At 36.0% G+C, this 15600-nt stretch overlaps 1 protein-coding gene across 1 annotated transcript; it reads right to left on the minus strand.

Moving 5' to 3' along the window:
* Positions 1-2541: 2541 nt before the first annotated feature.
* On the minus strand, positions 2542-15511 carry LOC123534106 (uncharacterized). Its single transcript, XM_045316186.2, has 12 exons — positions 14905-15511; positions 12912-13019; positions 12193-12392; positions 10200-10255; positions 9681-9816; positions 8682-8800; positions 8142-8275; positions 7159-7330; positions 5802-6046; positions 3940-4311; positions 3245-3402; positions 2542-2875 (listed from the first exon to the last, which is right to left on the minus strand). The coding sequence occupies exons 1-12, from the start codon at positions 15409-15411 to the stop codon at positions 2650-2652; spliced, it is 2433 nt and encodes an 810-aa protein (XP_045172121.2). The 5' UTR covers positions 15412-15511; the 3' UTR covers positions 2542-2649.
* Between the last annotated feature and the right edge of the window lie 89 nt (positions 15512-15600).

Below are 15600 nucleotides of genomic sequence, written 5' to 3' on the forward strand. Positions count from 1 at the left end.
AGATTAAAAACACATTGAACAGCGGATTAACCCAAACAAGTGAAATATATCGGGTTAAAGTGATTTAGCTTCAAGTTTATAACTATTTACATGACATCTTAAAATGACCCGTTGAAGCAAAATTCAAATCAAAATAAAGTATTCATGCTCATTGAATATAATTGGATAATCGGCAAGTATTGTGTTGCTTTCGTTTTCATTTTGTGACTTTTTACGAAAATATTTTTGTACCAATGTCCATTACCGGATTATTCTGAAATGTTGAAGATTGCATATTTTTATGGCTTGTAACAGTAGAAAAGACTGATTTCTCAACGAACGCCTGAGTAAAGGCTTTCATATAAGATTCCATAGTACACTTTGACTTTCTATTTAATACGCGGAAACTGTTAATATTTAAAATATCAATGGAACTTTTACACTTAGAGATTGAACCCTTAGACTAAATGTCTTTATGCTTGTCTATCTAACGTTACTAAACATACAGCTAAACTTAACTATATTTTATAGTTTTGATTTTTTAGCTGGACTATTCGAAGATAAATAGAGCTATCCTACTCACCGTCGGCGTCACACCTTGTTTAAGTCTCCACATTTTGACAAAACCTTTTGAGAGAAAGCTTTGAAACGTTCAACTCTTGCGTACCTTCACCTTGTCCAGTTTTAGGCAAGCGTACATAACTTCATCAATGATTTGGGCTGAATTATGACCCTTTTAACTTAGAAATCTTGGTTAAGTTTTTCGTACCAGTTCATATTTTGTGTAAACTGTTTGACATATGGCTTTGAAACTTTCATCACTTTTATATTATAACAATCTCTATCTGTAGGCAAGAGTACATAACTCTATCAACTATTTTGGCTGAATTCTGGCCCTTTTTGGACTTGGAAATTGGTAGAATTTTCGTACAAGTCCACGTTTTGTCAAACTGTTTGACATGTGGCTTTGAAACTTTGAACACTTGATTATCATCATGATTTCCATCTGTAGGCAAGAGTACATAACTCTGTCAACTATTTTGGCGGAATTATAGCCCTTTTTCGACTTAGCAATTGGTTCAATTTTCGTACAAGTCCACGTTTTGTCAAAACTATTTCACATGTGGCTTTGAAACTTTGAACAGTTACTTATCATCATGATTTCCATCTGTAGGTAAGAGTACATAACTCTTTTCAACTATTTTGGCTGAATTATGGCCGTTTTTGGACTTGGAAATCAGTTAAATTTTTCATACCAGTCCATACTTTGCCTACCTTGTTTGTCATATGGCTTTGAAACTTTGACCACTTGTTTACCGTCATAGTCTACATATGTAGGCAAGACTATATAACTATAGGACAAGGACATTAGCTCAGTTATGGCCCTTTTTGACATAGAAATTAGTTAAGTTTGGCATACCACTTCATATTTTGTCTAAACTGTTTGATATATGGCATTAAAACTTTGAACACTTGCTTACCATCATGGTCACACTTTGCCATATAGTGCAAGACTTTTCCAAATCCACAAATACAGGTGCATTGTTTGTCTTATCTATTTTTCTTCTTTTGTCTGAAAATCTCTGGTAATATTTTGACCCCATACTTCCATCAGTTCTTCGAATAGTCGAGCGCGCTGTCAATAGGTAGCTCTTGTTTACTGTGTGACCACATGGTGACTATAGTGAAAGGATTAGTTGTGCCATTATTGTGTTTCGAGTGTTGATAACTGTATACACAAGTTAAAATCTCTTTTTAAATGATTCATGTTTTGTAGTCGTCCACATCGTATTAATTTGATTTTCAACATTTTTCGAGTTATACTAAACGATGAATTAGTTAGATCTACCCTATTTTTGCCCACAAATAACTAAAATTTATCCTTCATGAAGAAGAAAGAGAGGGCTAGTTACTTCAGCGCCAGTATCCATCAACGTTTAAAGTCTGAAATTTAACTGCGACTTAAAAACGACAAATATTCAATTTGCTAAAAGTGTGTCTATAAATGATGCCGAGTCAACATTAACTGCAGAATGAAAATTCATGCAAAGTTACATTGCAATCTATGTATATACATGTATACGACATTGTCAGAGCAAAATGAAAATCTAAGCATTTTTTAAGTCTAAGTTTCAGACTTTAATCATTGGTGAATTTGGATCCAGATGCGTAGTCATCTGTGAAATATTAGTCTCGCCCGTGGATACACCATGCGGCCTGTAGAATGCTGGTCTTGCATGCCCCTTATAACAGTAACGGGTAGACTTGGATAAACAACGTCCATACCTAAATCTTGATTGACTTTGTGTTGATTGTCCTTCATCTAGCGCAATACTTTACTTACGGACTGCTTGGATGACATATTTTATAATAAAGTTTATTATTCCCACAATGAAATGCAAAATTATCAAAGCATTTAAAATACTGCATACTTAGAAACCAACGTACCATCTTGATTTAGCTACTCTTCAACTTGCATACTTTATAAATCAAAACCATCACCATATACTTGAAGGTGTGTATATAATAATTCCATTAGACATGAAATAGGAGTAAAAAAACTTTGTGACAGTAATAACATATATTTTATTTGGTCCATTTATAAAATGCTTCAGTAAAATATGAAAACGAAACCATCTTTATTACTGATTAATTGTTTCCGTTTAATGTTCATAAAGGAGGAGTATGTAAAATCACAATCTTCTTCGGTTTCACGCTACTAGTAATCCTGTGATGCCCGGGGCGCCAGACATTAGTCCCGGCCTGATGTTTAGGGGGAATTGCCCGTGCTGAAGATCTGGTGGTTTCTCGGGTTGTTGAAGATGTCTGGATTGGCGAGTTTGAACCGGAAGTTGAATTCAATGATTTGACTAGTAGAGAAGGCAGACCACTGGTTCTGGAAAGAAAAAAAATGCAACGTTAACCTGGATAACAAAGATTCATTTTACACCAGTTCGACGGAACATGAAGAAAATAGTAGAGTAATACAAGACAAAAATCTAATAAAAAAATCTTTTTGTAAAGGTGTCGCCGATTATGTGAGTTTAAGGTCGCTAACATCGAATCACTTGTCCTCACCAGTGTAGGTTCGAAACCCCACTGGTGGTATAGAATTCTTCATCTGAGGAAGTCTGTCGGCTTACGGAAGGTCGGTGGTTCAATACAGGTGCTACAACTCTATATTCCCATCATGACAGAATCACATCACACATGCATTCATAATACCGCTCAGTTCTGGCACTTAAACACAGTAAAAACAACTTACACATCTGTCTGCATTTCAACCTTTTCGGTGCCGTACATTTTCATGAGCCTGTCACGGAAATATTTGACACGTGCTGCTGGACTCGTGGATCGGTTCACCATGATTGTGACGATGTTTGTCTTCTTGGAGATTTCAGTCGAAGTGGTGGACTTGGCACCCTACAAGAACATACATAGATAAAGAAGAGTGACAGACCAACATATATCAAAATTGGTATAAACCAAACATGGCAGATTTTGATACATATCTTTTGATGCACTGGCTAGCAGTATTAATACCGTTTTGATTTCTGCCTTTATGAAAGATGTGTCCTTTCTATTGATTTCAGCAAAAGCAATAGTAACATTTAACCATTTGAAGTGAAAACGTTTGACTAGGGACGGCTTACTCAGTGTAAGTATCAGAACAAGAAGGTGCTATCTACTTTCCAATTCCCGCAATACTTGTAATATTAATGAAACTTAGTCTTTGGGCAACAACCGACAAAGTCGACCAATAAAAACACAACCCAACCCAACAAAACAAAAATTGACATTTACCCAAGATCCTCATCAGAGAATTCTTTTGCTTGTATTCCAAAGGGCAAACAAAAAATAGCAAGAAATTAATTATGTAAGTGTAAGAGCAGTAGTACAAGTCACGAGAAGTGTTAGAACAATATTGAACTTATAAGTCGCTTGACAGATTAAGTCTACCTGAGGGATGCCTGTTTTAGGACGACGTGTGGTGTTTGCAGATTTCTCAGGTGGTTTTCTCACCAGAGCTGACGTTTTACGGTCTGTGCCCCATGCTGAAGCCGTCTTGGCTCTACTGATGTTTTCGTCAGAGTCTCTAAGGTCTCGTTCTGACTTTTCTTGTGTCGGCACGTTTTTCACTGGACTAGGAAACCGGAAGTCGTCATCTGGTGATGAAGCTCGTATAACATCACCGTTGTCAAGGAAAGTTAAGTCTCGCTCTTCGAGATCAAAGTCTTCCAGCCTCGTCTTTGAGTTGACAGCTTCCGCTTTGCAACATTTACAGCCGGTCGAATCTTTTTTTCCTTTGCTTGCTTCCTTGCCGGCCATGTACTGTAAAAGTAAATCAAGTAAATGAAACCTTTAGTCTGTTTTATCTTTGTCAAGGTTATTCAGTTACGTTGGCAAAGATTGCCTTGCAATTTTTTCATATTAAAGAACATTATAATATAATTGTGCATGTTTGTCTCTCTTCTAAAGAGGTGAACACTGCACATACTTCTTACCGCTGAAACAAGGAAAAACACCAACGAAATATTCGATGAAGAATACTAGTATTCCCTAATCTTTACAAAATCATTTATATAAGAGCATTCGCGTTCACGCTCTTGAAAATACATAGACTTTTTCCTTTAACAAATAATCATATTTCAAACATTTATTGTACCCCCCGACAACAAAGTTGTAAGAGGGTATACTGGTTTCAGGTTGTCTGTCTGTCTGTCTGTCCGTAGACACAATATTGTGTGCACCATCTCTCCTCATCCCCGTGACACAATTTAAGTGATCAGTAACAACAGTAGTTGTGCATGGGGCATGTTAGGTTCTTTCAGAAAAACAAACTGCAGAGTTACGGGACTTTGTTTTTTGTTACTATACTAAATACATAGACACAATCTTGTGCGCACCATCTCTCCTCATCCTCTTGACATAATTTAATGAAACTTCACACAAGTGATCAGTAACAACAGTAGTTGTGCATGGGGCATGTTAGGTTCTTTCAGAAATTTTTTTTTGCAGAGTTACGGGACTTTGTTTTTTGTTACTATACTATATACATAGACACAATCTTGTGCGCACCATCTCTCCTCATCCCCTTGACACAATTTAATGAAACTTCACACAAGTGATCAGTAACAACAGTAGTTTTGCACGGGGCATGTTAGGTTCTTTCAACTGCAAACATTGGAGAGTTATGGGACTTTGTTTCTCGTTTACATACTATATACATACAGTCTGCATATGCAATCTTGTGCGCGCCTAATCTTCCGAACTCTTGCACACAATTTAATGAAACTTCACACAAGTGATCAGTACCAACCGTAGTTGTACATGGTGCATGTTACGTTCTTTTAGATAAATATTCTGCATAGTTATGGGACTTTGTTTTTTGTTACTATACTGTATACATACAGTCTATATACATACAGTCCATATAAATATGCAATCTTGTGTGCGTCAAATTGCAATGTACTGTGTCAGTGCATGCGGGGGGTACATTCATCACCTTTATTGATAGCTCTAGTTCTTTTTTGAAGTCGGTGTAGAGAGGACCAATTCTTGGAATGTTACAGCAGACAAAGAAGATGGTTGTGTTAGCTCTAGAAATGGTTGACCTTTGGGGCATACCAAAAAATTGTGGCAATATCTGACCGGTATTACATATACCGGCCTTTAAAACAAATACAATTGATACAAATGTTAATATATGTAAATAAAAAAATAATAAAAGAATGTCAGAGACTGGGTAGCTAGTAAAGTGAAAGCTGAATGGTCTGGTTTGACATTTACCATCACTTAAACCAGTAATGCATAATAATTACCTTTTCCATGAACCACTTTGACATATGGATTGTCTTCGTTGATACACGGGCTTTGAATTCGGGTTTCGTCGATTTTTTCTTACCGCCAGGTGGTTTTACGACAACGGTTGTGTGACTTTTACGACAACCAGCGGATGCACCACATGACGTGCCTCGCGCTTCCTTATTCTGTCCCGCTGGTTTGTTAGAACGGGGCCATGTTTTTGGGCGCTGTGATGTTGGTGGTCCAGTGATCCAAATGTTCTCTATACAAAAAGAAACAAACAAACAAAAACAAAAAAACAACAATATTTCATATTAAAACACAGAATCTGGATAACGAGAAGTAACGAGTAACGGATCGACGTTGACCCAGCAATATATATAATAAAATCTGTTTGATATATGATAGATACAAATGTATATCTATTTGAAAAATAATAGCTTTGTGTTCAGTACCTGTGCCTTAGGGCCGCAAAGTGCATAATGCTCATTATAATTACAACTTTCTGTATGTTCAGTAACAGGCAGAGTCAATACTGTATGTGTTAAAACAGAAATTCAGACCTTCCGATTTATTTATTGCATTTCAATTCAGCCATTTAATTTTTTGATATGGCTAAACAACGCTGCTAGCGTTAGCCTAATTGATAAACAATAAGGTTTAGCAGTTTATCATAAAACCACAGAATTTTTTTAGTAAACAAACAACATCTTTATAAACAACCCATCTGTCCAATACATCCCGTAGAATTGGATACTTAAAATATTCTAAACGAGTTGTCCCCCTTTAAAAAAAGAATGCCACTTGTAAAGAAATAAAAGTAAATAATTGTCAAAAATGATGTTTATCCTAGTTATGTAAAGTTTAAACACTCGTACATTGTTGCACATGCATCAAAACGAAGACATGTAACAGCTTTTTAAAAATGGTGAGTTTTTAAAGGCGTTGAACTGTCCAGAAGTGTGGCCCCTTCTTGCAGTCCCTTTCCCAAATTCAATACATATATGTGTAAATTGACAATGGTTTTGTAGAATAATATAAATGTTTTAAATGCTGTTTAATTTTCATGTAAAACAATTTTTTCATTTTATGATTTGGTGATGTTCGAACTTTCTTCTCCGAAACATGGATCTAACTCTTAAGCCGTGAATAGCCTTTCAGTATTCAGTATACACAAAATTGGATTTACGGTAAAAAAAGGTCAGTCATAATCACAATGGTCAGTTCTATTCATTTCAGAATTGTTGCCTAAACTTTATATAGGCTACTTAGAATTGCTTACAATTCAATATCAGATTTTGGCTTCAAGAATTGATACTGTACATTTTTGTATTTTTCGCATAATAATTTGATGGTTCTAATATTCGCACTTACTTTTATTTCTCGTTCTGCTCTTTAACGTCACTGTTTCATTTTTCTCGTGGTTCACCGTCACAGTTGCTTCCGAGCCTCTTTCCGGTACTGTGCCTTTATAATAAACTGGACTTCCACAAATGTCGCTTTTATCAGCGCTATTCTGCTTCGGAGGTTGAGGCTGATGCAAGTTCTGAAAAATCAAGAAGAGTCCGATTGCATGCTGAATAATTTGTTGCAAGGGAGACTATTCTTAATGTCTTATTTATAAAGTCCCAGATGATCTTTCAGTTTTCAAATATGCAAATGTAATAGCCTCATATAGAACGAATCGTTTTTAAATGTTGGCTTAATAAGCAATGTTTGTTTCAGCATAGCAACAAGATTTTACTCAACATTTAGACGTATTATAATTCAAAACTATCTACCCGATACAGAGTCCTTACATTGTACAGTGTTCCGTTAGGACCATCGCTTTCCCACATTCGCCCTGTAGCAGGGCGATAATGCGATGCAAAGGCGCGATAATACGATGAGAAAATGTGAACACACGATGCGAAGACGCGATATTAATATTAGTATCGCACTTTCGTATCATGTTTTCTCGTTTTCGCATCTTATTATCACAATATCTCTCTGTACCCTAGTCTGAAGGCAAAATAACAATATCAGGATGCGATATTATTAATTAACACCGTGAACATCGCGATTTTGCATCATATTATCATGCCAAAGCATCATACCCTCACGCCTTCACATAGTATTATCACACTGACGCGATTCTTAATCTACAGGGCAAAGAAACGAAAAAAACGGTTCATGGCCCTAAAAGAACACCGTAATATTACATTACATTACATCTTCATGCAATTATGAAGTTTACTACTTTTAAAGGTCTGCCAACGCTTTTTCTTCTGATAGAACTTGTTTTTTTTTTCAATGAACAGCAATGCATAAAGAAAAGGAGCTGACTTAAATTAGTTGAATGTTTAATCCGTACTTACTGTCCATTTTGGCTTGGTTGTTTGTCGTGGAATCAACTTTTTGCCAGTCAGCCAGGGATCATTCAATATTTCTGCTGTTGTTAGACGATGGGTGGGGTTGTACTGCAGAATCCGTCTCACAAGTACCATAGATTCTATCGCAAAATAAAGATCACGACTATATGAACAAAGCTAATTTTCTTGCTACACGCCAGCTCGCATGCGATTGACTCAAACAAAACGAGTTCAAATAAAGACACATGTCATTATACATAAGTTCTTACACAGATTATTTTATTAGATACTTATTAAGTTAATATATAATCTAAAATCTCGAGTTAATGTATCATGCATGCATGAAGTAGAGACAGAAGTTAAATTTTCTTTCGAATTCGAATCGCGCCGGCCAAGAACTGTATTCGCCACCATCGATTTATAGTCTGAAGCCAGACTAATGATGAAAGATAAGTTATGGTATTAGAAGCAATAATTTTCAACAATAGTTTAAATCATCAGTTATTGGTTGACTACGAGGAAAAGAATTAAGCGCATGCGCATTACCAAATGACACCGAGCGTTCGAAGCGAAGCCTCTGCATCTTCTGGTCTTCCTCAAGGTCAACGAGTTGCGCGTCATTGAATGGCAGACGACCGTTCAGCATGGCAAACAGAATAATACCACTGAAAAAGCAAACAAAATCAAACTAAATTAAACGGCTCAAAGTCCGGCGTAACAAATTGCACAAATTACAAAATAGACTGATCTTCCTGTACACTTGAATAATTTCTCTTCACACCATATCAAAAGCGGTACACGTTTGTAAGAATTTAAAATAAGTATACTTCACTTAGAAAGTTGCATGTGATCAATTTGATACGATTTACAATGCCATACATTTAGGTAAATAATAGACATAGATTTGCCAAATAAGGTTACTAGCAATACACTTTTAGTCATTTCTATCCATTCTTGTGTTTTTCAATGAAATGCAATTATATAATAGTATGTGAAAAGGTTTACGGAACAACAGCGTTAAGTACACAAATTGCACACGCAATTATCTTTACAGAAAAAAGTATATAATGTTCTTCAGAAATTCCAATGTGTTGTACAATTTGGATGTGGATATAAAGCAGCATCAAAATTAATTTAATTGGGTTAGTGGTCTTGTTGTGACATACGCACGCTCGTTTGCACTGCTAGGATTGGTCTCGTATATTGCGGTGGCGACTGGTTCGCATAAATCCTCTTTACCTATATACTTAGTATATATTTATAGCATTAGTTTCATTCCCGATTTACACTTTTTCAACGTGCTAATAGGCCTTTCCCAAAACAAAGAACTAAAAATATTATTTTTATAGCTCTTTGCCCAAAATTAGTTAGTCTCCATTGACAAATTATCGTTCTTTGCTGCATATGCGCATGCGCGAGGATATTTTTCACTTCCGGGGACTATTGTCGTGTTTAAAGCCTGCTAATACAGGCCCACTTTTGGTTCTATCAAGTGTGGTCTTCGTATACAAGTTTGAGTGTATTTGGAACATCAAGAAGACTTACAGACTCCAGTTGTCGGATTTTGTCCCGTCATAGGGTTTCTGTTTTATCACCTCCGGTGCAGTATAAGCGTAAGATCCACACGAGGTTTTCAACAGACTACTCTGACCAGGGATAAATCGAGTGGAAAATCCGAAATCTGAAAGAGGAGTGCATGTGGAGTAAGTGATCTGTCGAGAAAAACATATAAAAATAGCAACAAAACAGTGTCAGATTTACTGCTGTTCTTTTTGTCGTCTTTTGAAAAACTAAAGTGTTGAAACATGAAAAATCTTTGGTCATGTTATTTATGTAATGAAAATGTAATAGGTGATGAATTTCATTATCTTTTTAAATGCAAACGTATTACATTTGAATGCAAGACAACTTTAAAGGAGAAATGTTACAAACAGTAAAATTATATCCAAGAACAACATATAATATTTATTAAATTTTCATACTATGCCATTTTATGAACATATAAACATGAACATATACTTTACGAATTTCAGAATATATGAAAACTAGATTAAGTAAGCTTACCTGTGACCTTAAGATTGTCTTGATCATCCAGCAAGACATTTTCACATTTCAAATCTCTGAAACAAACAAACTTATACATCAAACTCTTTTCTGTGACTGTAATAATCTGTTGAATAGAATGCAGTTATTTTACAATTCTTCCCAAACAATGACAAATGACTTGTTGAAGCTGTATGACAACAATTTTTATACTCCCCGAAGGTGTGTGTGTGTGTGTGTGTGTGGTGGGGGAGGTGGAGGGGGGGGGGGGGCATATAGTCGCAACCTTGTCCGTCCGTCCGTCACACTTCTTGTCCAGAGGATAACTAAAATTATTGAAGATACCAAGTTGTAACTTTATACATTGATAAAGCTCATTGAGTAGATGTGTGTACTGACAAGAAACCATAACTCTAGGTCGTCCAGTTTTTGAATTATCTCCCTTTTTGAAAACCTTGTCCAGGGCATGACTCGATACTATGTAAGATATTGACTTGATACGGTTCATATTGATTAAGGGTCAGTGAGAGGGAGTACAGTGACAAGGTGGACCAATTTTTAAAAAAAAAATATCTCCCATTTTGAAAACCTTGTTTGCGGCATAACTCTAATGCTCTGTAAGGTATTGACTTGATACTTTACATATTCATAGAGACCAGTGAGATAACAACTCTTGCTGATCACTTTTCTCCTTAACACAACCTCCGTGACTTAAAAGTCCCTTATGCATGCTAAAGTAATTCCGCGAAGCATCCATCGGTGTTACCGATCGCCTTGTTATGTTTGTGTATGGCAGAAACTTCGAGTACTTCCTAACTTAGTTACTAGTAATAGACAAATGAGCCGCGCCATGGGAAAACCAACATAGTGGCTTTGCGACCAGCATGGATCCAGACCAGCCTGCGCATCCGCGCAGTCTGGTCAGGCTCCATGTTGTTCGCTTTTAAAGCCTATTGGAATTGGAGAAACTGTTAGCGAACAACATGGATCCTGACCAGACTGCGCGGATGCGCAGGCTGGTCTGGATCCATGCTGGTCGCACACCCACTATGTTGGTTTTCTCATGGCACGGCTCAAATGTCGAATGTTTTACTTAGTCTATTGTCATCGTTTGTGTTCTTCAGAATGTTGCACCGTTAATCGTTTCAACCTTAAAAAGGAATCAACGAAAACAATTAAACATTATGTTATCTGATACTTAAAGCTAGAATGAATCTCTTATAGAAGTAAGTACCACTTTAATAACGACTTTTAAAAAAGGAGGCATACCTATACATAAAATATTAATTATATTTTAACTTTGTCTTCATATTATAAATATGAAGAAATATCTGGCTGTAACAAAAATGGCGGATTTTTCACCGATGTACGCATACATGTGCTGGAGAAATTTGACCAAGGAATAGGCTTTGCGCCACAGCACTGGCACATTTATGTTGTGAAATATAAAGCAAAGTACCATTAACCAGTCAAAAATTCCTTAAGCACATGTACTTACGCTTTAAAATTCAGCCATTTTTGTTACAGCGAGGTATTTCGCCACAGCATACCACTGTATGTTCTTTCCTCTGATATTAGCAAGTTTTATTATGATATGTATAGGTTAACTTGTTGTAAGGGAGGATTTCTTGCCAAATTCATTTTATTGTAATTCAATATTTTAATGGTTTGTGTTAATGAATTATATAAGTATATTATTTCTCTTTGGTTTAATCTTATCTATCTCTACATTTTACGTATGGAAATATATACACCAGAGTTTAAAATTCAGGGTAAAGATAAGGTCTCCTTTTTAGATATTTGAAAATGTATATAAGATGTTAAGTCTTACAACTGAAATATGAGTCGCAGTATGCTATTGTACAGATGTCATGACTGTACATTGATGAGACGAAAATAAACTATATATGCACCTGTTTGCTGGTCGATTTCATCTGACGTTCATTGAACTCGTAAATAGTTAAGACAAGGACTGTTAATATGATTACATGTAAAAATATTTTAAAGCTGTTACCTGTGTACTATGCCATTGGTATGTATATGGTGCATCCCCTCGGTCAGCATACGGAAAAGGGATCTGGCCCTATCCTCCCCTAGTCCCTTACAGCTCTCGCTGATCCGACAGTTTATAAGGTCCAGAAGGTCCCCACGGTTGCAGTACTCCATGACCACATAATAACGGTCGGTGGTCCTGAACTGCTCAAAGACTCGAACCTAGAATGGTTAGGAAAAATTAGAAAAAAATATCAAATGAGTTTACTACGGAAGTCCTGAGGTCTCATTTGGAGTTAATACGTATTGCTTGTATGTTAGTTTAAGCTTTTAGAACAGTTTTGCAGAGATGTAAAACACGATGATACCAGTGGTATGTAAAGTGGATGCATGGACGTGTCGTTGCTTGTTTAATAGTAATGGTGATAACAATAATAATAGTGATGATGATGATGATGCTGATGATGATGGTGCTGATGCTGATGATGACGATGATGATGATGAGATAATAGTAATAATAGTATTAATAATAAATAATAAAAATTGAGATAACAATAACAATGATAACTTTATTTATGTATCAACTGAAGAAGTGCTTGAAAACCAACAGCGTTTTTTTCAAAATGCCCAGTTTTACAAACTAAAGAGGTACCTTTATTTCGAAACTTGTGCAAAATTATAACATAAACATAACCAGTGGGCAAAATACAAACATGTTTCAAAAACAAGAGGGAAACTTGCCACATTTTTATGAGGTGGCATAGGGCAGTGATTCTCGAGCTCTCGCGGCAGGAACTTCTGCACGAATTCTTTTGGTACATCATTTGCTTCTATAATCTTGATTGCAACCTGAAAACGATGAACATATGTATACATGTTCGTAAAATGACTGCTTTCGCTGGAATTTAATACGATATACCCGTTTACCATCATCATGCAAAGCTCCTACACGAAATGTTCATTGAGTAATGGTTTAGTTTAATCATATTTTATTGCTCTCTGTTTCAAAGATACACACAATATTACATAAATTTTTAACACACAACAAAAAACAAAAACAAAAGGGTTGAGCTACGAGTTATTTTAACATCGGCATACAGCCCTTCCCATAGAAAGAATGTTATACTCAACTAAACAGATTAAATGTGAGCAAGTTACTTGAGAGAGAAAAACAACAACAAAAATATCAATGATACAAGAGAGAAAAAAATATATGAAAGAATAGATTTCTGTAATGGAGCTACTGTTATATTTCTTGAATCTGCCTCTGTGTCTCGACCGTACCTAAAAAATCCATGCTTGATATAAATCCATACTTTGTTCAAGAAAAAAAAAGCGTAAGTAGACAATTTCATTCATAACAAAATGTATATAAATTTTAACGTTATTGAATTTGTTGTACTTACTTAAACCTATTTGATTGTTGAATAAAAGCTTGTACTGCTAAAAAATAATACCATTTTCTTCTTCATCTTTTCTAACTAGTAATATATTTGTGTTTAAAGGACGGAATTGTCTTGGTTAATTGAAATAAACGAAGTCTTTCCTCAGAGTATCTTTTACAAATAAAGAAATAATGTTCTGCATTTCCTTCTCCGTTTTCACATTTACAAAAAGGGTCATTTCGTAAGTGATTATTGTAAAGATCGTAGTTAAGGTTGCTACATTTATTTCTTAAGCGAGCATGATAAACTGGTAATGGTCTTTGAATATTAATTACATCATGAATAGTGTTCTATAACTCTTACCATGCTAAATTTCTAAAATGGACTGGTCCATCATTCAATTTGGGCAGTACCACTTATTATTCAAAGGAGTGTTCACTGAAAACTTACTGACTAAATAGCGAACAGTGCAGACCATGATCAGCCTGCACGGATGATCTTGGTCTGCACTGGTCGCAAAGGCAGAATCAATTGCCACCAGCAGGCTGAAGGATAAGTAGTTCTTTCTTATCCGTACTCGGTGAGTAATCTTCAGTGAACTCCTCATAGACAAATGTTTCTGAACATTTTAAAAAAGACTGGCAAGTAAGTAACAATAACAGAAGATTATTTTGTGGATTCTGATCACTGTACAACACACGTCTTAACTGGACAACACCACTTGATACGTGTTCACTGCACAATCTTAAGCGAGTAGTTCCCATTGCAAAAATGAACTATATTCACTGAGTAATGCTAATCAGGCACTACTTATTCCGAAGGAAATTGTAGAGAGGTACTACTGGTAAATAAAATATATGGCCGCATCTGTCATCTAAGTTCCAGCTATCCTTCAATGGGTTGATAGTTAAATGTCTACCAAAAGACAGAATATATTACCTCTTTCACGATTAAACTGACATTTAATTATAATTTATAGTTGGTATACAAAGCGGATTAGGTAGATCAAGCCTTCATTCATTTTGTTGATTATGTATAGACATAGAATAATTACAATGATTATACCTTAAAACAAATACAAAAAATGCATATACTTATGAGTATCTCATACTTACATTCTTATACTGATACAGAAAATTATCGATTTAGGTAACATGGCAATCCTTTCAAGTTTGAACACGCACGCACACACGCAACCCCTCCACCCCCCCCCCCCACCCCAAAAAAAACAAAAAAAAAACAACAACATGAATTTATAGTTTGCTTGTGGGTTGTATAGAACTTGAAAGTAATCAGTTTACTACAATGAAAGCTTTTATAGGCATGAACAAAGGATATAAAAAATAAACCTTCAGATTTCCTTCGTTGTCCGCATGTTCGGCCATGTCGGGAAATCTCGCTATCTTTGATGGTAAAACTTCCGCTAATTTCACTTTAGCATATGCTCCTTCTCCAATGGTCTTCCCGATGTGGTAACCGCGTTTTATACAGTCCGCGCGAATAACATCTGCGGCGATCTCGCTAAAATTCCTAGGCGGTGTTATGAAAATCGACTCTGCCTGTTTCCGCGGTGATGCTTGTTTCCGCGACAAGCTGTTATCCACTTTGTCATCATTCTTCTTTAAACACTGGCCTGTTATAAACTTTGATTTCTGGTTACTTTTGCTTACAGCGTCATCTTTGGACGAATAATTTAGGATGAATTTCTTCGTCTTTGAAACTTCTGGCTTGTTTTGTAAATTACTTGTAATTTTTCTGGAGGCCGTGCTGCTTTTCCTTTGCGGTCTGTTACCTTTGGACGTACCCTCTACGGATAGAGATGGTTTTGCAACGTACTTCTTTCCTCGTGGTCTCATATCAATCAGCCATATAAATAATTTTACATTGTTAGGCTGGCTGCATTGTTTTCAGTTCATTTCCTGAGGAGTCCGCGACGTTGCTATGACAAAGCGACGTCATCTGACGAAAATGACGTTATCAAACGTCAACATCCGGCCTACCTTCTATAAAACTGTTAAAGCAATGTAATTTTTCAGCCCGCCCGG

Source organism: Mercenaria mercenaria, chromosome 12 (assembly GCF_021730395.1).
Source record: "Mercenaria mercenaria strain notata chromosome 12, MADL_Memer_1, whole genome shotgun sequence".
Lineage (NCBI taxonomy): Eukaryota > Metazoa > Mollusca > Bivalvia > Venerida > Veneridae > Mercenaria > Mercenaria mercenaria.

What these genes read in the sequence shown, in the direction of transcription:
- LOC123534106 (XM_045316186.2), bottom strand. Translation starts at nt 15,411, where the DNA reads ATGAGACCACGAGGAAAGAAGTACGTTGCAAAACCATCTCTATCCGTA. An exon ending in AAATCCGACAACTGGAGTCT is followed by an intron (nt 8,801 to 9,680) that starts GTAAGTCTTCTT and finishes TTGCTTTTTCAG; the next exon opens with TGGTATTATTCTGTTTGCCA. An exon ending in CTAAAACAGGCATCCCTCAG is followed by an intron (nt 3,403 to 3,939) that starts GTAGACTTAATC and finishes ATGTTCTTGTAG; the next exon opens with GGTGCCAAGTCCACCACTTC.